General features: G+C 47.5%; 2 protein-coding genes across 2 annotated transcripts in view; both read left to right on the top strand.

Annotated features, from left to right (window-relative positions):
* The window catches only part of LOC138238042 (E3 ubiquitin-protein ligase TRIM39-like), a 160,000-nt gene that overhangs the window by 4,561 nt on the left and 134,001 nt on the right, over positions 1–21,438 (top strand). Inside the window, exons 2-7 of the mRNA XM_069187846.1 lie at positions 1,286–1,381; positions 1,527–1,760; positions 1,882–2,041; positions 2,363–2,422; positions 7,373–7,405; positions 7,729–7,755. Coding sequence (XP_069043947.1) covers positions 1,286–1,381; positions 1,527–1,760; positions 1,882–2,041; positions 2,363–2,422; positions 7,373–7,405; positions 7,729–7,755 — 610 coding nt within the window. The remainder of the gene's footprint in view (positions 1–1,285; positions 1,382–1,526; positions 1,761–1,881; positions 2,042–2,362; positions 2,423–7,372; positions 7,406–7,728; positions 7,756–21,438) is intronic.
* The window catches only part of LOC107076284 (uncharacterized), a 32,860-nt gene continuing 24,201 nt past the window's right edge, over positions 12,780–21,438 (top strand). Inside the window, exons 1-2 of the mRNA XM_069187841.1 lie at positions 12,780–12,841; positions 19,635–19,734. Coding sequence (XP_069043942.1) covers positions 19,683–19,734 — 52 coding nt within the window. The 5' untranslated portion in view covers positions 12,780–12,841; positions 19,635–19,682. The remainder of the gene's footprint in view (positions 12,842–19,634; positions 19,735–21,438) is intronic.

Raw genomic sequence — 21,438 nt, 5'->3', positions numbered from 1 at the left:
GAGGTAAGACTGGAACCATTGAAGAGCAGTGTCAGAAACTCCAAACACAGTCTCAAGACAAGAAAGTGAGAGGTCATGGCTGACAGTGTCGAAAGCAGCACTGAGCTCAGTAAGAATGAGGACAGAAAGAGAACGAGAATCAGAAGCCGTTAGAAGATCGTTTGTGACTTTGACCAGGGCACTTTCTGTGCTGTGAGGTTTTCTGAAACCATATTGGAGTTCAAAGAGGATTATTTAACTGAAGTCTAACAGCACACTGTAAACTTTCTTCATGAAAAGGTAATGAAAGGGTATGAAAGTTGGAGAGAGGGTGAAAGTTGTTCAGGCTGTCCAGAGCCATGACTCTCTTTCTCACACAGGGGTAACAGCAGCAGTTGTGAAGCCACTGGTACCACATCAGTGCTCAAGGATTCATTTATTATATTGAGGACTATGGGGCAGAAAGCAGAGAAACAGGATTGAAATAAAGTGCTGGGAAGGGGATCTAATAGGCAGGTGGTGGATCTCAGACATATAAACCAGTGAACTGTGGTATAATACCTTCACCTGCTTTATTAAATACAAGACTCACGCTGGGCTCTGCTGGAGTCACTCTGACACAGAACATGTTTCCTTTTCTCCTCTGAAATGATCTGAATTTTCCCAGAAGCAGACAGGATGTGAGATGTGGTCGGACACAGGGTCTGCCTGGTCCAGAACCTCATCCAGCGGTCAAGCACGTCAGCCACAGGGTCTCCTCTGACCACTCAGAGAAACTAGTGGCAACAAGGCTCATCAGCACTGCTGTAGTCCTCTGTTTTGAGATGCCGAGAGCAGTCAGGACACTAGTGTATATTGAGATGAATGAAATCTGAAATCTCTAGATTATGAAAGAACAAGTAATAGGTTTATTTTTCTTCAGGTGTGAGAAGGCTCCACGGCCGAAACGTTGTGTTTTCTTTCTTCTTTTTTTCAGTATGGAATAAACCTATTGCTTGTTCCTTTGCAGCCTACGCATGCTGACGCAGTTCCCCACCAATTTTGAAACACAATTGTCTTCTTTTTACATTTCACCTCACATACAGATGTGCAGACCCAGGTGTCAGGTGTCTGCTGCGCTCAACACGCTGCCAGTGTTGATTAGACATGAAACAGGAGCATGTCAGACAGGACCAGGAAACACATCTCGTGTGGATAAGACATCAGGGATACAGAGTGTGGATTTCCCAGGGTGACTCTAAGGGGTGCCTCTGTGATGTGATTCTCTTACAGCAGAAATGTCCTGAGTGTCTCTGTTTCTCCACAGAAGCAGCTGGGGGAGACACAGACACAAACCCAGCAGAGACTCCAGGAGAGAGAGAAGGAGCTGCAGGAGCTGAGACAGGCTGTAGATTCACTCAGAGTGGGTATTCACCAGATGATTGGACACACAGACACACATTTGCACAGCTGGACACTGGACAGTACCCTTTGGAAACAGAGCATACAGCATAATGTAGTTTGAGTGTTTTCCTGTGTAATAATCCACTGTGTGTCTCCTCCCTCAGAGCTCTGCAGGCACAGCAGTACAGGACACTGACAGGATCTTTAGTGAGCTGATCCGCTCCATTGAGAGAACACGCTCTGAGGTCACAGAGCTGATCAGAGCTCAAGAGAGGGCTGCAGTGAGTCAGGCTGAAGGACTTCTAGAGCAACTGGAGAAGGAAATCGCTGAGCTGAAAAGGAGAGACTCTGAGCTGAACCAGCTCTCACACACAGAGGATCACATCCATTTCCTCCAGGTAACATCACTGCTCTGTGACTCTGCAGTACAGAATTGTGTCTCTCACACAGAGCTGCTCCTGGCTTCTCCCCAGGAATGTGTGCTGTGTATGATTGGAAACTCTCAATTTTCTGCTGCAGAATTTCCAGTCTGTCTGTGTCCCCCCTGGAGCTGGAGACTCACCCAGCATCCCTGTCAGTCCACACTTCTCTCCTGAGGCAGTGAGGAGAGCTGTCTCTGGACTGAAAGAGCGACTGGAGGATCTCTGCAAGAAGGAATCAATAAAGATTTCCATAACAGGTTAGTAGAGAAACACACTGATGTTTTTCTGGACAGCTTATATATTTCCTGTTTTTCTCTTATATTGTCAATTAATTTTTTGTTCAGTGACTGTATTTATCAGAGCAGCTTATCAGTCAATGATTAAAATTCTAGGTGAAATGTCTTAAAATCTCCAGTCTCACAAATCTTTATGACAGTAAGTGTGTTGTTATATTGTGCTGTATATAGTTTAACAGGAACGTTTAAATAGGGGCTACAGTCCCAGTCCAGTAGAACATGTTATTCCTGTTACTCTGTTACCGCAGCCCTGATGAGACATTTCTCTGTGTGTCTCCCCAGTGACTGAAGTCTACAGTCTGCTGACTCCAGAGCCCTGGTCCAGAGCAGAGCTTTTACACTGTGAGTTTGTTTTCACAACAGTTCCCCTCTGAAATATACCTGGAGCTCAAACACACAGCAGGAACAGTGATACAGAAACTGATACACACTCTGACACACACACTGATTCACACTCTGATACATGCTGATACACGTCTGAATTCAGAAAATCAAGCTTGCAGACAGTCACTCTGTGTGGATCAGAGACACACTGTGTCAAACACACAGATGGACACAGAAGTTCCAGTGGGTGTAGTTTATTTAAGAAAATGCACTTTATTACAACAATGTGCAGTGCACAGTGCTTACAGAGAATACAATTCTGACAACAACTCTTCTACAGAATTTAAATCGTCTCGAAAAGAGTGATTGTCCATTATCAATCATTCTATTTTGCAAGTGGTCAGTGAGGCTGGTTCACACAATAAGAGCCCCTCCAAGCCTCCTGGGTGTTACCACTGGCTGCAGTCCTGGCTTTGAAACTGCGATTGTCCATTTCTCAACAGGAGCACTAAGGAACAGGTTTTTCTGGGTTTTCTTCAGCCCTCAGTCCTGTCCAGTGCTCTTTTGCTCTGATGAAACAGTTCAGCTGTTCAGGAGTCGTATAGAAACCAATGTCCTCAGGCAGCGGACTTGGGGCGACCTGGTGCTGGGCGGGTCTCAGGACATCCGAACGTCAATGATGAGCGAAGGGGAATGAAAGACCTGGACATATATATCCCCAGAGACAGAGACACTGGAAGGACAGCAAAGCACAAGGAACTGGGGACAGGACAGAGTAGGAGCGCCCTTTGGCTGCAGAGGGCATGACACCTCTCTGGTCACCAGCTCTGGTGCACAGTCATCCAGCTGAGGGCCTTCAGCTTGTTGTCTAGTCCTCTGGGTTGAGTCTTTACCCAGGTCTCCCATGGGATCTTCAGCCCCTCCCCGGTGACCTGTAGGATCATCTGTCTCTCCCTGGTGACTAGTTCCTCCTTTCTCTTCCTTGTATAGTGCCTTTTGTTGGTGCAGAGCTCTGGCTGTCTCATGGCCTCATACCTCCTAGTAGGTCTCCGGTCAGTTTTCTGCTTTAGGACTAGTGTTTGATCAGATGCTTCATTGGGAGGGAGAACCACAGCCTGACAAAGTACTGAGAATTGTGACTGATGGGGTCCAGCCCCTAGTGACAGAGGTTGCAGAAGAAGACGCAGTGGAGTTTCAAGGGGACATTCGGCACATCTCTCCCCCTTCCTCACTGTCTGGCACATCTGGTTCCTTGTGATGTACTCGTACCTGTTCCACCATCCCTTGCAGCGCTTGTCTGAGTCTAGCTGACAGAGGGTACACCATGACCAGGTCAGCTAAAGCCAGCAGGGTGTCTGCCTTCAGCACCCTCACTTTCCCCATGAGAGTCAGCGTGCGAGCCTTCCACAGGCCCAGTAACACGTTGACCTTGACGGTCCTCTCTGTCCAGTTTATGTTCTTGTTGTCCTGGCTCTGGAATGAAACCACCAGTATCATTAGGGGCTCCAAGCAAAGCTTGAGACCTTCTGGCAGCATGTTCCTGTCCCTCCAGGGTCCAAAGAGCTTGCCCTTGCTCTTTCTGTTTATTAGCCTCAAGTCTGAGGCCCTGCAGTACTGCTCCCTAACCTGCAGCCCACTCTGCAACCCCCTGTCTGAAATCAGGAACAGCGTCATGTGTACTGGGAGATCTTGAGGACTCCCCCTGTGCCTCTGCCTACAGCTCTGTAATGAGAACATAGAGAAGAGGTGAATGAGGACACCCTTGTCCTACTCCAGATTCCTGGGGGATGAAATCCCAAAGATGTCTGTTCATGTTGACCCTACTACCCACTTCAGAGTACAGTATCTCTGTCCAGCAGCTGAAACTTTCCAGCTGACTTATCACCCTCCCACCCCACCTATCTGGTGGCTGTTGATGAAGTGGGGCAGGGTGGTCCTCAATCTAATGGCCAGTAGCTTGGACACGATCTTCATGTCCATGCAGAGCATCTTTTGAACCCCTCCTGAAGTGCTGGGAGATGACACCTTCCCTCATCCTGTGTCCAAGCTTTTTGCTGATGGAAGAGCTCTTGTTCCACCTCCACCAGGTCTGCCACTGGGGTGTTCCTGAAGCAGGTGTAGAATTCCTTGGGAAGTCCGTCTTGCCACAGCCCTTTGCCATTCTCCATCTGTCAGAATGTGTCAGAGTCTGAAACCCTGGATTTGTGAATAACTGGAATATTCAGGAGCAGAGTGTAACGAACAGTTCTTTCCGGACCCTATGCGGACGACACAGTCCGACGGAGTGGGGAAACACTAGGGAAACGTCATGCAGGAATACGGGGCTGAAGACAGGGGGGCATGTCCAAGGTGCGCTGGTGCACGGGGGAGGTGTGGCCGAGGCGAACAATCCGAGAGAGTAGTCCTTTGGGAAAACACAAGGGTAAATCCAAAACCAGAAGATCCATCAGAAGAAGGGATTAAAAACCACGAAGGCCGGGTCGGAACCGGCGGACGGGGAACAGGAACGGGAACGGGAACGGGAACAGAGGTTAAAACCTTAACGGGACCAGGCGCTTCCTGATCCCGGACTCGCACGATATGGAAATCAGATGCAGAGCCCGGAAGAGCGTCAGCGCCTGGCTTTTAAGGTGGGCAGGGAATGGGAAACAGGTGCAGAGAATGAAGTCTTACGTGAAAGGGCTGGGGCACCCTTAAGGAGGGGAAACTAATATCATGACAAGAGCCAGTCTCACAATAATGATGGTATGATGACAGTGCTCTTCCCCTGCAGCTTCACAGACACACAGCCTCTTGTGAGCGGCAGCAGTGGGACTCTGGTACAGGGGCTCCTCTGGGGCCTGTAGGCCTCTCTCTTGTCTGAGAAATGGCTGCTTCTCTTCACACATCAACAAGGCTGATGGGTCAGCAGGAAGAAACAGTCAGGACTTGATCTGTCTGAACAAACAGAGCGATAGGAAAACCCAACATCATTTGTTCTTGATATCCTCCCAAAATCAGAATGTCTTGGGTTATTGTTGGTCAGTCACTAAATCTTTAAGCACAAAAACCTCAAACGCTTTTAGACTACAGTCTGCAGACATCAAATACACTGGAATTGGGAATTACACAGTAAAATGCAGGAGAGGTATAAGTTGAAGGGGGAAGAAACCGTATTTCTGTGTATTTTGTGCAGATGAATGTGAAGAGATAGGGGAATGACAGACAAAAAGAAAAAGAATTCAGGACGACACACATCCCGTTACACAGTTTGTTCATTGCTGGCTTGCTGTTTACTGGGACCAACAGTAACAGGAAGCCAACAGCAGGTATAAGTCATCGTAAATGTATTCTGTTCAGTGTTGAAAGAGTGAGCAAACACTCTGTACAGGACATGTTTCTGCAGTTTCACATCAAGAAGAACAGATGTTTGGAAAGCTGTGTCAATTCTACTTGTCACAGAAATGGTAAAAACGACACACGTTTAAGATCAAGATCTCTTTATTTGCCATATACAATCTCTTGCATTAGGAATTCATCTTTTCACATACAGGACCCCAGCTTGCTCTCCATGAGACACAGACACACAGACAGAGAGAAGCTTGGGGTCACAGTACAGCCTGTTTTCCTCAGAGCAGCTCAGACATGTCAGAGTCAGGTGCTCATGGTTAGTTTAAGAGGGGTATTTACTGGGGCTGTAGGGCTCCTCTTACTGGCCAGGGGTAATAACTTTGGGGTCTTTCTCTTCAGCCCAGCTGGTGTTCTCACATGGTCCTGGTCATTAAGAGACCCAGTGGTGTGTTTCACTAAGAATGACACTGGAGTGTCAATATTATTTCACTAGTCCCACCAGAGTGAGTGTGAGAGAGGTTTAAAAAGAAAGGGGAGCAGAAACCTGTTTAAAAACATAATGGAAGAGATTCTATTAAAAAATAAACAAGGAAACGGAATACTTGAAGTAACAAATGAGGTTTCATTCTACTGCATGAAGACTTCAAAGGAGAAATGTTGCATATTTTGCTGTCTTACATTACTTTGCAGCATAGAATTAGCTTCTTCTTTTTCTTTTGCAACCTGCAACAGCTTATACAGCTCTCCCACTCTACACAAATAAGTAGATGATTATGTTTTAAATATTTGACATATTTCCCACACCATAAACCTATTCACTTTCCTTAAAGGACATTTTTCTCATCATAAATAATAGCTTGCATCTTGTTTTACATTCAGGTTTTTCTGAAATATTCTGTGTTTGGGATAGCAGATATTTTAATGTATACAAATTAGGTAAAATTACCATTTTTTGTAAGATACTATATATCATTTATTTATATTCTACACATGTGTACGATGGATGAGGTTGTCTGAGATGTCTTGATGAATGCATGAGCCATACAAAAAAACACAGGAGCGCACTGTCTGTGTGTCAGTCTTCCTGGATCAGGCCTGGTGTGGAGATGTGCTCACCATCGAGTGTAACTGGTCATCTCTCACTGTCCAGCTGATGTCCAGAGATCAGGCAGTGTGACCAGTGAGCAGGACATCACTGTATCTCAGTCAGTGATACTGGTCACTGTGGGGACGGGTCACTCAGGCTGTGTGAGAATTGCCAACACTTTCACTCATCTGACTGAACAAGGAACAGTTTTCAGTGTCAATGATTGGTCTTTAAATGTGAAATATTCCTCACTGTTGTTAACAGCAGACTGTTAATTTCTCATCTCTCAATGGCTCAAGCACCAGACTCCAGGGTGTCCTGTGATGTGTCTGTGTGTCTTATTGCCTTGTGCTGCTCAGTCTTATTGAGTGAGACTCCAGTCTTACAGCCACTGCTGCTCACACTCACTGACACTCTGATCCACACTGCAGTGGAGACTGGGGATCCTGAAATGAACTGACTGCAGACTGTAGGATAAGCTCTGGTGTAATAACAGGTAAGAAGCAGTATAGCTCTTTAATACAATAAAGATCTACTCTCTCTTTCTGTAGATGCTGTGAAGCGAGCTCCTATCCCTAAATCACGTATGTACACTGTGTTCACTGTGTGAAACTCTGCTATCTGACAGCACTGACTGTACTGACATCTTATTACCAGAGTGTGACTGTGATTCACAGTGTCTGTGTCTCTGTGTTCCAGTGTGAGACTGTGATTAACAGTGTCTGTATCTCTGTGTTCCAGTGTGTGACTGTGATTAACAGTGTCTGTGTCTCTGTGGTCCAGTGTTACTGTGATTCACAGTGTCTGTATCTCTGTGTTCCAGTGTGTGGCTGTGAATAACAGTGTCTGTATCTCTGTGCTCCAGTGTGTGTCTGTGATTAACAGTGTCTGTATCTCTGTGTTTCAGAATGGCAGTGGATCTGCAGTGCTGCAGGTAGGTCTGTTTCCTCTTGATAACACAGGGGCTGTTTTAAGCCCTCGTGTCAGAGGTTATTGAATACACTCTCAGACGATCTCTTTAGTGTTAATTGGTTGTTCCTGTTAGGTAAATAGAAGATGTATTTCAGTGTCACGTCTGTAATATAGTACATGAAATCCTATTGGGATCCTTAAGAGATCTTCATCTAGTGGCCAGCAGAAAGTTCTTCCAGAGGGGCTGAAGGTGTTCCAAAACTCGTTCTACCCAAAGGCCATGTCCTGTGAGCTCTGCTCACTCCTTTGTCAGTGTCACTCCTTCGTGAGGGTCTTCAGGCTGAATTTTGCAGAGCCTGTGACCCTGGATTTTGAGAATAAATGTGAAATATCAGTGTAAGATAGGGCTGCTTGGGCAATAGGATCCTATGCAGGACTCAAGACAAGAGAATGACACTAAGCAGATATGCTAGGCAAAAAGGAAAACCAGGAGGCAGGTGAGTAGGTCGGCACACAGAGAGACAAGCAGGAAGCAACAAATGAGAGGCAGACTAGGAGATCGAAAACCGGAGAGAAGCAAAAGGTAACCGCGCACTAGGGAGCTCGAAGAGAATCCGCAATAGTGAGCGGGGAAGTGAGGAAAAAGGAGAACTAAAATAGAGACAGGAGAGAAAGGTGATTGGCGTTACTTGCGGCGTGAGCTTGTTTTACAGGGTGTGTGCGTGGGAATGCGAGAAGGAAGAGCGGCGCGAGTGGAATCGGCGTAACAGTCAGGAGGAGTCAGGAGCAGAGCCAGTAACAGTCAGCTGTCCAAATCCTAGGGTACATGACCGTTGTACATGAAAAAAATGACAGCAACATCTTCACCCTTTGTAGTACAGATAATATAAAAAATACAGTCTCTGCTCATTTCTCAGCTGCTGTAATCTTTCTGTTAGTGTCGGTCATTGTCCTCTGTCTCTCTCTTAGTCTGGGCTCTCCTGCAGCTTGTTGTCCTCTGTCTCTCTCTTACTCTGGGCTCTCCTGCAGCTTGTTGTCCTCTGTCTCTCTCTCTCTTACTCTGGGCTCTCCTGCAGCTTGTTGTCCTCTGTCTCTCTCTCTCTTACTCTGGGCTCTCCTGCAGCTTGTTGTCCTCTGTCTCTCTCTCTCTCTTACTCTGGGCTCTCCTGCAGCTTGTTGTCCTCTGTCTCTCTCTCTGTCTTACTCTGGGCTCTCCTGCAGCTTGTTGTCCTCTGTCTCTCTCTCTCTTACTCTGGGTTTTAAAACAATATCTTCCCATTCCATGTTTAAAAACCAGTTTCCTACATAAACTAGATTTGAATCCCTGTAAACGCATCCTTGTACTGTACCTGGGGGCAATTTTTGCTGCCTGTACCTGTTTAACTACCGTATGTCTCCTAACAGCAGTGCCCTTTTTCAGATTACCGTACGTCTTGTAAGACTGGGCCAAAACACAGAACACACAACAAACCCCATTTTTCTCTGTTTTTATATATCCTGATTTACAGGAGGATGTATCAAGTAAGAAAAGTTTATTTTCATCTGGGCATGAATGTTTTTCCCCATATGCTCCCCAGTCTCAGTGTGTGTTTCAGTCTATACAGCCCTGCAGTGTATAAAAGGGGAGTGAAGGCAGGTCTGGTCAGGCTTGTCTGAAGGCACAAGAGAAGCATTATCTCTCTTATAGGGCTTTAAAGCTGTTGCTAAATCCTTGGAAGTAGGGTGAGGTTTTTTCTGCAATATAAGGATTATTTTTGTGTTTTTCTCCATGGTAAGGATTGTTTTTCTTTTTGTACAGTTTGTGGCCTTATTCATCTTGTTTGGTGTTTCTTCCCTGTTTTGCATTGCTTTTCCAGGGAAACTGCAGCTACACTTTGTCTTTTTCCCACTGTGCTGCGCTAGGAAATCAGACCCTTCCCACTGCGCTCCCTGAGGCTGTGATTGAACTGGGAATAAACCTGAGAGCTGTGAGCTCTACTGAGACAGGCTGCAGTGATGGGGGTTCAGTAAGAGACTCAGTGGGGTGTTTGTCTCAGAATAGATCAGTCATTTCAACATCAGCTCATTAATCACTACTGTCAGTAGAGATTGGGGTTTTTACCTCAGATTTGGGTTTGTCTTCACAGGGCAGGGGGAGTAAATTTAGCTTCTGTGTTTCCATATCAGACAGGTCTTTATCTCCTTAGTGTGACACAGTGACTGTGTGTCTAAGAATCTATGTGTGAAAAAAACTACTATAACAGTTGGGGATATGTAATTTGAATTGAGGGACTATTCCTAGGCCAATTGTAATACAATAAATAATGTATTTCCTGCCAAAATAAGAAGTTCAGTTACTCATGCCAGCACTGTGAAAGGAAGGGGCAGTAGAGTATTGAGTTGAGAATTGCCCTCCTCTCAGGACAGGGGGTAATTAATTCTGATCTCTCTTTACTGACAGTGTTTCAGTGACATGAAGTCAGTCAGTGTCTCTGTGGCCTGTTTTCCTCAGAGCAGCTCAGACATGTCAGAGTCAGGTGCTCATGGTTAGTTTAAGAGGGGTATTTACTGGGGCTGTAGGGCTCCTCTTACTGGCCAGGGGAAATAACTTTGGGGTCTTTCTCTTCAGCCCAGCTGGTGTTCTCACATGGTCCTGGTCATTAAGAGACCCAGTGGTGTGTTTCACTAAGAATGACACTGGAGTGTCAATATTATTTCACTAGTCCCACCAGAGTGAGTGTGTATTGGGGTGTTTGCCTGCGATATTGGGGACCTCGTTTCAAACAGGAGTGATCTAGAGGGTGTCTGTGTTTCCAGACTGATAGACTCTCCTGTGGAGTAAGTCAGTGTTTGACACTGTGTCCTGTTCTACACAGAACAAGTGTGAAATATCAGTTTAAGATGTTGTCATGATGGCTTCAGAGTTGCAGTGTCCAGAAGAGGGCGACCTCTCTCATCACTGAAATAAAGGCGCTCTGAGCCCAGAAATGAATTCAGGTATTAATCATAATTGCTTACACTTATATAGCGCTTTACAGGTAATGGGGACTCCCCTCCACCACCACCAGTGTGTGGCCCCACCTGGATGATGCGACTGCAGCCATAGTGTGCCAGAACACTCCCCACACACCAGCTCTCAGTGGGGAGGAGAGCAGAGTGATGAAGCCACTTCAGAGAGGGGGGTTATTAGGAGGCCATGATGGGTAAAAGCCAGGGGGAAATTTGGCCAGGACACCAGGGTTAAATCCCTACTCTTTTCAAGAAACACCCTGGGATTTTTAATGACCACACAGGATCTGGGTTTTAAGTCTCATCCACAGGACAGCGCCTGTTTACAGTATCATGTCCCCATCGCTATACTGGGGAATAATAGGACCCACATAGACTGCAGGGTGAGCACCCCCTGTTGGCCCCACTCACACCTCTTCCAGCAGCAGCCTTAGTTTTTCCCAGGAGGTCTCCCATCCAGGTACTGACCAGGCTCACACCTGCTGAGCTGCAGTGGGCTGCCAGTTGTGAATTGCAGAGTGATATGGCTGCTGGTGTTTTTATAAATTCATGTAGGTGACTGTGTCAGCCTTTCTAGGCTCCAGGAGTCAAAAAATAAGAGCTGATAAGAATATATTTGATCTCCACTAGATTGACAAGCAGACAGGCAAAGGGGAGTATTTACTCAGTATTAAGTATTAATAGTTTACACTGAAGTATTAAGTATGAGGAGAGTATTAAGTCAGTATTCGTTAGTCATGCGAATAAAGCTTCTTGAATCGATTAAAACCCCCATTCGCTCTGGGCATGTATAAGCCCCGCCCCCGTCTGTCAGTGGTCAGAGCTCACTGATTGACAGCTGGTGTCTCCTATCAGAGAGGCGGACAGTGAGCGCGAGCAGTCTTGAACTCAGTATGAGCGCCTCTGTTTCTCTCGTCTTTCTCTCCGGGTTTCTGGATGTGTTATTTCTGCTTTAAACTGAACACTTTGGATATTTCTTCGCATTTTCAAAGTAAGTGTTGCATTATGCAGTCTTTGAATTCAGCACTTTTTTATTCTGCGTCGTCAGGAAAATGGTCTCAGAGAAGATGAACGAGCTGCCGAACTGGGATTTGAAATAAACCGGTTTAACAGACAGGCTGTCCAGTTTCTAACAGTATACAGGTCGCTGTGGTGGGTTGTGAAGTGTTTGAAAGCGAGTGGTCGGGCTGTAGTTTCTCCTGCAGTCCGGTCGGTCCTGTGTTTATTAATAATGACGTTTAAAAAAATAAAAGTTTCATCGCTGTGAAAACAAGTGTTTAATGTTTGGATTTAGAGGATATTGGGATCACTCCCATGTGTAACACTAGTGAAACAGTGAAGAAGATGTCGTTTCTCTGGAAGGGAAGAGCAGTCATTAGTAATTGACTGGTGTTTCTCTCTCGGTGTGTTTGGGGACAAAGACATTTCACAGTCTGATGGAGTTGAGTTGGACTGTGATCGGCAGGAGCCTGTTGTGATGTTTGTGTTTTATTCCCCAGCTGCTGTGACTCTGGACCCTGATACAGCTCACTGTCGGCTCAGCCTGTCTGAGGATGGGAAGAGAGTGAGAGAGGGACAGATGAAGAGTCTCTCTGACAATCCTCACAGGTTTGATTACTGGCCCTGTGTCGTGAGCAGGGAGGCCTTCACCTCAGGGAGACACTACTGGGAGGTGGAGGTGAATGACTGGTGGATAATAGGAGTGACCAGAGAGTCTGCAGAGAGGAAAGGGAGGTTCAGCTTCTCTCCCCAGCAGGGTTACTGGTGTCTATACTCTTACTCTACTGTTTTCTCTGCTCTCACTGACCCTGAGACTGATCTCCCCCTCAGTCTGCGGCCCAGGAAGCTGGGGGTGTGTGTGGATATTGAGGAGAGGAAGGTCTCCTTTTACACAGTGGAGTCCAGAGCTCATGTCTACACTTTCACTGACATGGTCTTCCCTCAGGGGGAGAAGATCTATCCTGTCTTCTGGACCTGGGATTCAGATAAAGACCTTGAGCTGCTGCCTGCTGTCAGTGTGGAGATTAAACCCGTCACTGACTCATGAACACAGGCTGACTCTCTCCCAGCTCTCTGGCCACTGCTCACACTGGGAGACGGGTTTACTGACGGGCAGTGAGGTGAGGTCAGAAATATAGTAGTAATTTTAGAAATTATGATGTTGTGTTGTTGTGTTGTTGTGTTGTGTTGTGTTTAAATGCGTTATACTAATTTTTTTTTTTAAATTAAACGGGGAAAAATTACATGTACGAGAGAGGGCGAGATAACTCGCTACCAGCCTGCTGTACTCCTGACTTGTAAATATCTCTGGAAACCCTGCTGTGTTTTTTTCTAATTTTTGAGAAAATAAACTTTTAAAAATGAAATCCCGTGTGAGTCTCTCCTGCGCGCGCCGATGACCGTGAAGCTGCCAGAACGGGGAGGGACCCGCTGACGTCACCACAGCCAGGAGGAATAGGGACTGTGACGCAGACAGGAAGTGGCTCAGGGTGGTTGTGGGAGTTGTAGTTTATCACCAGCGCTGTGTCTGTGAGCAGCTCCAGCCAGTCTAATACCCGGCTCCCTTTAATACAGGGATACATGACTATATTCGGTATTTTATGTTCGTTTGGGGTTTATTTTTACTGTGGTGGTTTGTGAGAGACGTTTTATTTGATCTCTGATCGTGATCCAGGGAAAAGTGGATGCTTCTTTCTAGTCTTTTCTTTATTTTATTTCCCAATGAAGTTTGGTAATGGGCCAGTGAAAGCTCCGCTTTCCTTCATATGAAGCCCAAAAGTTTGTTGGTAGCGGCGAGTTTTTTTCTTCACGGACAGAAACTTGGGCTCCGTGTCAGTCTTGTGTTCTGTCCTGCCGTTTGGACATTTCATGTGGACGATTCTCTGTCCACAGAGGGACCGTGTCCTGAGAGGTAGTTTTAACACACTCCCTTGAGCGCTGGTTAGTGTGGTAATTGTGAGACGCTCCCTAGAGCAAGCGGGTTAGAAGATGGCGACAGACCTGCTGTTCTAGTAAGAAGTGAAGTTAAACTCATTCCTGCTGTTGTGTTCAGCTGTGTTTAATATCTACAAACTAACCCAAAACACGAGAGACCGCATCGGGAGATTACTGCACTGCTTCGGCAGTTTGTGTATTCAACATCATCATCTGTGGGATTATTTGTGAAACTTTGGGATGTACAGTATATAAATATATTTCATTTCGCTTATTTTTGTTCCTCTGTATTGGAACAAAACGCGCTACAATTCGTTACTTGTTCAACTTTTGTTTTAATCCCAGCCGTGTCCAGACTCTCAGAACAACCTGAGAAACGTCCAGTTCAGGACTCTCAGTACCGCCCTCTCCGACCGCATCTGAAATATTTCACTTTGTTCGCTTCGTGACGCAGCGCTGTACCGCGGGAAAACACTGTTGACAAAATGAGTATCGAACTTAGAGCTGTTAAATATTTTCTTAGAAATACATTTTATTATGCACATAAATTAAACTTCTTGACTAAAATGTCTGTATGACTCAAATAGCTGTTTTACTCAACTAAAAGTAAGACTTATTATAACTAAAATGTATGGAATATTGAAACAGGAAGGAGACTCGGAGACGCTTCAGAGAACACGTCAGGGCTGTGAAGATGAAAGATTTCTCTAAGCCCCTAGTTTCTCAGTTCACCTCAGACGGCCATGATCACACCGATCTCTCTCTCTGCATTCTCAAAGAAGATTTTCTCAACTCCCACAGCAGTAAGACAACAGAAACAAAAATGATCCTGAAATTTGATTCACCCCTTCTCAACTGGCTGCTGGACTTTCTTATCGAGAGACCACAGGTGGTGTGGATAGGCAATAAAACATCAACACCACTCACCCTGAGCACTGGAACCCCACAAGGCTGCTGTCTGAGTCCAAGGTTGTACTCCCTGTTCACTCACGACTGCACAGCAAGACACAGCAACAACCGCATCATTAAGTTTGCTGATGACACCACTATAATAGGACTGATCAGTGATGATGACGAGTCCACTTACAGGGATGAAGTCATACAGCTGCTTAGGTGGTGTCATAGCAATAACCTGGACTTGAACGTAAAGAAAACGAAAGAGCTAATAGTGGACTTTCGGAGACACAGGCCACACACTCACAGCCCACTCAGTATTGATGGAACGGAAGTGGAAACAGTCACCAGCTTTAGGTTTTTGGGAATTCACATCTCTAAAGATCTAACCTGGACTGTGCACACTGACTCTATCATGAAGAAGGCTCAGCAGCGCCTTTATTTCTTGAGGTGCCTCAAGCGCTGGGGGATGCCAATACATGTGTTGGTGAACTTCTACTGCTGCACCATCGAGAGCGTCCTCACCAACGGGATCACCGTGTGGTATGGCAACACCTCTTCGCTAGAAAGAAAGGCACTGCAGAGAATGGTCAATATGGCCCAGAAGATCATCGGCTGCGGTCTCACCGAGATTAAACAGCTCTATGGGGACCGCTGCCGTGGTAGAATTCTGGCCATCACAGAGGACAGTCACCACCCAGGGCATGAGCTCTTCACCCCACTGCCCTCAGGCAAGAGATATAAGAGCATACGGACACTGACCACCAGATTCTTCAATAGCTTCTATCCACAAGCAGTGAGACTGGCGAACACAATTAGCCATCCCCCTCGGACCACACCTACACCATCACCATCTGCCTCATTGTGATTCCTTATCTATTGCACATCTCCAGGCACTGTTTACACGTCTGTATTGTTTACATTCAAATTGTCTGCATGTTTACTTGCACATTGTCTATTGTTTGTATATTGTCTTGATGCACTGTTTGCACTTTGTCTTGTTTTTTACACTTGTTTTACAATCGAGAGACTTCCTGTCAGTAAGAATTCCATTGGACCAGTACCGGTTACATATGGCAGTAAAGTTCAAGTTCAGGTTCAAGGTTCTGCTGCAGCACCCCTGACCATCACATCACCTCCTTCCTGCCCCCACATTCTCTGATTCTGCCCCTCAGCAAAAAATGCTTTCGCAAGTCCAAGTCTTGTACTGACGTGCGGACGCTTGGCGTTAGTCGGGGGTCGGTCTTTCCACCACTTCTGAGACCGCGTGTTCAGTCACTTACAGCCACAAAACACCACTGCCGGGTCGCGGAGTCCTGAATTTAGAGCTGTCTCCTCTGTAGAAGTTATGTCCAAATGGGTGGGTTTGGGTGGAAGGGGATGTACCTCTGCAAAAACAGCTTTTAGGCGCTCCGAATCTCTTCATTGCTCGCCGTAGCAACTGAGCTATGTAGCTCTCAAGATGTGCCGTATTACCTCAATCGACAAGTCTCCAATTGCATTATTAGTTCTTTCCAAAGGTTTGGCACGTTTTGATCTGGACAGCAGCCAGGTCACTCTGCAGCTCACAACTGGCAGCCCACTGGAGCCCAGCAGGGGGCGCTCTCTCCCAGCTCCCAGCCCACTGGAGCCCAGCAGGGTGCGCTCTCACAGCTCCCAGCCCACTGGAGCCCAGCAGGGGGAGCCTGGCCAGTACCTGGAGGGGAGACTCCTGGGAGAGGGGTGAGTGGGGCCAGCAGGGGGCGCTCTCTCCCAGCTCCCAGCCCACTGGAGCCCAGCAGGGGGCGCTCTCACCCAGCTCCCAGCCCACTGGAGCCCAGCAGGGGGCGCTCTCTCCCAGCTCCCAGCCCACTGGAGCCCAGCAGGGGGAGCCTGGTCAGTACCTGGAGGGGAGACTCCTGGGAGAGGTGTGAGTGGGGCCAGCAGGGGGCGCTCTCTCCCTGCGCTCTGTGTGGGTCCTGATGCCCCAGTATAGTGACGGGGACACTATAGTGTAAAACAGGCGCTGTACTTCGTATGAGACGTAAAAACGAGGTCCTGACTCTCTGTGGTCATTAAAAATCCCAGGGTGTTTCTCGAAAAGAGTCGGGGTGTCCTGGCCAAATTTCCCATTGGCCCTTACCAATCATGGCCTCCTAATAATCCCCATCTCTGAACTGGCTTCCCTCTGCTCTCCTCCCCACTGAGAGCTGAGGTGTGGTGAGTGTACTGGTGCATCATCCAGGTGGGGCTGCACACTGGTGGGTGTTGAGGGGATCCCCATGACCTGTAAAGAGCTTTGAGTGGAGTGTCCAGAAAAGCACTATATAAGTGTCAGCAATTATTATTATTATTATTATTATTATTATTTTATCTTTGTTCTTCCAAATATAATATGCATGTGGTGCAAAGCTGTGCCAACATCATAAGATCTGATTGGGATTTGTTCTCTGAGCACATTGACGTTGTGGAGTTTGTCTTCTACACCACTTTGGAGGGCTTTGTAAAAGAGTCCTTCACACCAAATCGAGTCAAATGCTTTTTCGAAATCGACAAAGCAGCCAAAAATGTTTCCTTTGTGTTTCTGGTGGACGTGTTTGTCTATCAGTGTGTGTAGGGTGTTAATGTGATCAGATGTGCGGTGATCTGGCAAGAAGCCAATCTGACTCTTGCTCAGGACACTGTGTTCAGTAAGGAAGGCCAGTATTCATGTGTTCAGGATACTGCAGAATACCTTCCCCAGGTTACTGTTCACACAGATGCCCCAGTAGTTGTTGGGATGGAGTCTGTCTCCACTCTTACAGATGGGCGTGATCAGTCCTTGGTTCCAGGCCTCGGGGAAACAGCCAGCTGTCATGATGAGGTTGAGGAGTTTGAGCAGGGCTGGTTTCGTTGTTTTTTTTTAAATGATTCAGTGTTTAAAGAATTTACAGGTACAACTACAACTAGAGGAGCAGAGACCAGTACAAGAGGAAAAAGACACAATCAGAAAAAAAACAATTAACCGCCAGAGGTGATGAAGGAAATTATATAAGAAGATTATTTTTGACATAGAACAAACGTTCACTTGCTTTTGCACTTTTCAGATTCCTAGAGAATGAAAATAAATGTTTCAAACTTACTGAAACAGGAGCCGGGGGGTCCATCCGAGACAGACGGGTTCCGATCCGGAACGTGATCCGGGGCAGGGACAGGGACTCGAACCAGGCGCTGCGAGCCCCGGACTCAGGGGTCAGGGTGAAGTCGGGGTGAAGCCGTGCCGTCGGGGCTCTCCTGGAGCTGCTGGCAGGCGGGTCTTCCCAGTGCTGAGCCCGGAACAGCGGGAGGGGCAGGACTGGGGGCAGGGGCCCGTCACCAGGGGAAATCGGAGAGGACCGGAGCGCCCCCTAGAGGAGGGGTGGGGATGGTGACACGTCCCAGACTCCTCGACTTCCTCTCGGCTTGTTTCGTCACGCGTGTCCCTCGCTGCTGTTTGAGCGCGTGCGCCGCGTCCTGTTTCACCACACCCCCTGACAACCCTAATCACACCCCTAGCAACCACACCCCCTAATAATCACACCCCTGCAGCTCTGTGCAGATCCAGGAAGTGAAACTCAGAGATCAGTTTCGTTTTACTAGAAACAGCCTCAGTGCAGCTCCGTCTCTACTGCTCCTCTCTGTGCAGTTTCTACTTGTCAGAAAAATGGCAGAAGGCAGTATTTCAGTTTCTCAGGACCAGTTCAGCTGCTCAGTGTGTCTGGATTTGCTGAAGGATCCAGTGGCTCTGCTCTGTGGACACAGTTACTGTATGGGCTGTATTAAGAACTGCTGGGATCAGGAAGATCAGACTGGGATCTACAGCTGCCCCCAGTGAAGACAGACCTTCACCCCAAGACCTGATCTTCACAGAAACACCATCCTGGCTGAAGTGGTGGAGAAACTGAAGGAGACAGGGCTCAGTGATCCTCCTCCTGCTCACAGTCCTGCTGGCCCTGGAGATGTGCTGTGTGATGTCTGCACTGGGAGACAGAGGGGAGCTGTGAAATCCTGTCTGGTGTGTCTGGCCTCTTACTGTCAGACTCACCTCCAGCCTCACTATGAAGCTGCTCCATTGAAGAAACACAAGCTGGTTGAGGCCACAGGACAACTGCCTTGTCCTGTTTCACTGTGGCGGAGCTGAGCTGCACGTCTGCGGGTCGTCTGTGCTCTCGGCGCGCTGCTGCCCAGACAGGGGGCTGCCATCAGGTGTGCCACCGCAGTGAGACACGCCTCTCTCTCCTGTTAATCATTACCACCCGCCACCCACACCAGAAACACGCGCAGGATCATAACCAGAGAAATAAAGGTTCTCTCTCACTCCATCTGTATGAACCCCTCTCTCTCTCTCAGTGCAGTGTTAATGTACTGGAGTGTCCAGTCAGTGTGTGTGTATGAACCCCTCTCTCTCTCAGTGCAGTGTTAATGTACTGGAGTATCCAGTCAGTGTGTCTGTATTAACCCCTCTCTCTCAGTGCTGTGTTAATGTACTGGAGTGTCCAGTCAGTGTGTGTGTATGAACCCCTCGCTCTCAGTGCAGTGTTAATGTACTGGAGTGTCCAGTCAGTGTGTGTGTGTGTGAACCCCCCTCTCTCTCTCAGTGCAGTGTTAATGTACTGGAGTGTCCAGTCAGTGTGTCTGTATTAACCCCTCTCTCTCTCTCAGTGCAGTGTTCATGTACTGGAGTGTCCAGTCAGTGTGTCTGTATGAACCCCTCTCTCTCTCAGTGCAGTGTTAATGTACTGGAGTGTCCAGTCAGTGTGTCTGTATGAACCCCTCTCTCTCTCAGTGCAGTGTTAATGTACTGGAGTGTCCAGTCAGTGTGTCTGTATTAACCCCTCTCTCTCTCAGTGCAGTGTTAATGTACTGGAGTGTCCAGTCAGTGTGTGTGTATGAACCCCTCTCTCTCTCAGTGCAGTGTTAATGTACTGGAGTGTCCAGTCAGTGTGTCTGTATTAACCCCTCTCTCTCTCTCAGTGCAGTGTTAATGTACTGGAGTGTCCAGTCAGTGTGTGTGTATGAACCCCTCTCTCTCTCAGTGCAGTGGTAGTGTACTGGAGTGACTCCTCCCTCTCTCGTCTGTAATCTCAGCCTCAGTTTCCTCAGTCAGTGCTCTCCAGAGGTGAGACGGGAGCCACGATGGCCTGGCCTGCCCTCCGCGCTCTGCTCCTGCTGGCCCTGCTGCGCTCAGGTGAGCCCCCCGCTCTCGCCCGCGCCGGGGCGGAGCCCCCCTGTGTGCTCAGGTGCTGGGCCACGGCGGGCGTGCTGGTTCGAAGTTCTGCGCTACGGTAGATTTTCAAGCTGGGGCTGCGATACCGCGGTGTTTACTCTGTCTGTGGGAGCGCAGTTTAAACTGATAACCGAGTGAAGAATCAAGCCTGCGTCCTGCGTGCTGTGTCCTGCGTCCTGCGTCCTGCGTCCTGCGTCCTGCGTCCTGCGTCCTGCGTGCTGTGTCCAGTGTCCAGTGTCCAGAGTCCAGAGTCCAGTGTCCTGCGTCCTGCGTCCTGTGTCCTGCGTGCAGACGTCAGTGTGATCACATTGCACCGTGTCACAGTGTCACAGTGTCGCAGTGTCCAGTGTCCAGTGTCCTGCGTCCTGCGTCCTGTGTCCTGTGTGCAGACGTCAGTGTGATCACATTGCACCGTGTCACAGTGTCACAGTGTCGCAGTGTCACAGTGTCACAGTGTCCAGAGTCCAGTGTCCTGCGTCCTGCGTCCTGTGTCTTGCGTGCAGACGTCAGTGTGATCACATTGCACCGTGTCACAGTGTCACAGTGTCACAGTGTCACAGTGTCACAGTGTCCAGTGTCCTGCGTCCTGCGTCCTGTGTCTTGCGTGCAGACGTCAGTGTGATCACATTGCACCGTGTCACAGTGTCACAGTGTCGCAGTGTCACAGTGTCCAGAGTCCAGTGTCCTGCGTCCTGCGTCCTGTGTCCTGCGTCCTGTGTCCTGCGTGCTGTGTCCAGTGTCCAGTGTCCAGAGTCCAGTGTCCAGTGTCCTGCGTCCTGCGTCCTGTGTCTTGCGTGCAGACGTCAGTGTGATCACATTGCACCGTGTCACAGTGTCACAGTGTCGCAGTGTCACAGTGTCACAGTGTCACAGTGTCCAGTGTCCAGTGTCCTGCGTCCTGCGTCCTGCGTCCTGCGTCTTGCATCCTGCGTCCTGTCTGCAGACGTCAGTGTGATCACATTGCAGCGTGTCACAGTGTACAGTGAGTATTATAGTACACTGTGCTGTGTGCAGTAACTGTTTGATTACACTCTGCTTTATTCAAAAATGCACTGTACTGTATACAGACACTACTCTGTGTGGCAACTGTTATATTACACTGTTCTGTGCGGTATACAATCATAGTCCACACTGTACGGCAATATACAATACACTCCCTAGTACAATACACAGTAACACACTGTGCTGTTGCTATATTACCTATATAATGTACTGTTTATATACAATACACTCTCCTGTACAATACACAGTGACACACTGTGCTGTTGCTATATTAGTTATATAATGTACTGTTTATATACAATACACTCTCCTGTACAATACACAGTAACACACTGTGCTGTTGCTATATTAGTTATATAATGTACTGTTTATATACAATACACTCTCCTGTACAATACACAGTGACACACTGTGCTGTTGCTATATTAGTTATATAATGTACTGTTTATATACAATACACTCTCCTGTATAATACACAGTAACACACTGTGCTGTTGCTATATTAGTTATATAATGTACTGTTTATATACAATACACTCTTCTGTACAATACACAGTAACACACTGTGCTGTTGCTATATTAGTTATATAATGTACTGTTTATATACAATACACTCTCCTGTACAATACACAGTAACACACTGTGCTGTTGCTATATTAGTTA

Source organism: Lepisosteus oculatus, chromosome 4 (assembly GCF_040954835.1).
Source record: "Lepisosteus oculatus isolate fLepOcu1 chromosome 4, fLepOcu1.hap2, whole genome shotgun sequence".
NCBI classification, from domain to species: Eukaryota; Metazoa; Chordata; class Actinopteri; order Semionotiformes; family Lepisosteidae; genus Lepisosteus; species Lepisosteus oculatus.
Note: the sequence above shows the minus strand (reverse complement) of the source record. Positions and strands in the feature narration are given on the sequence as shown.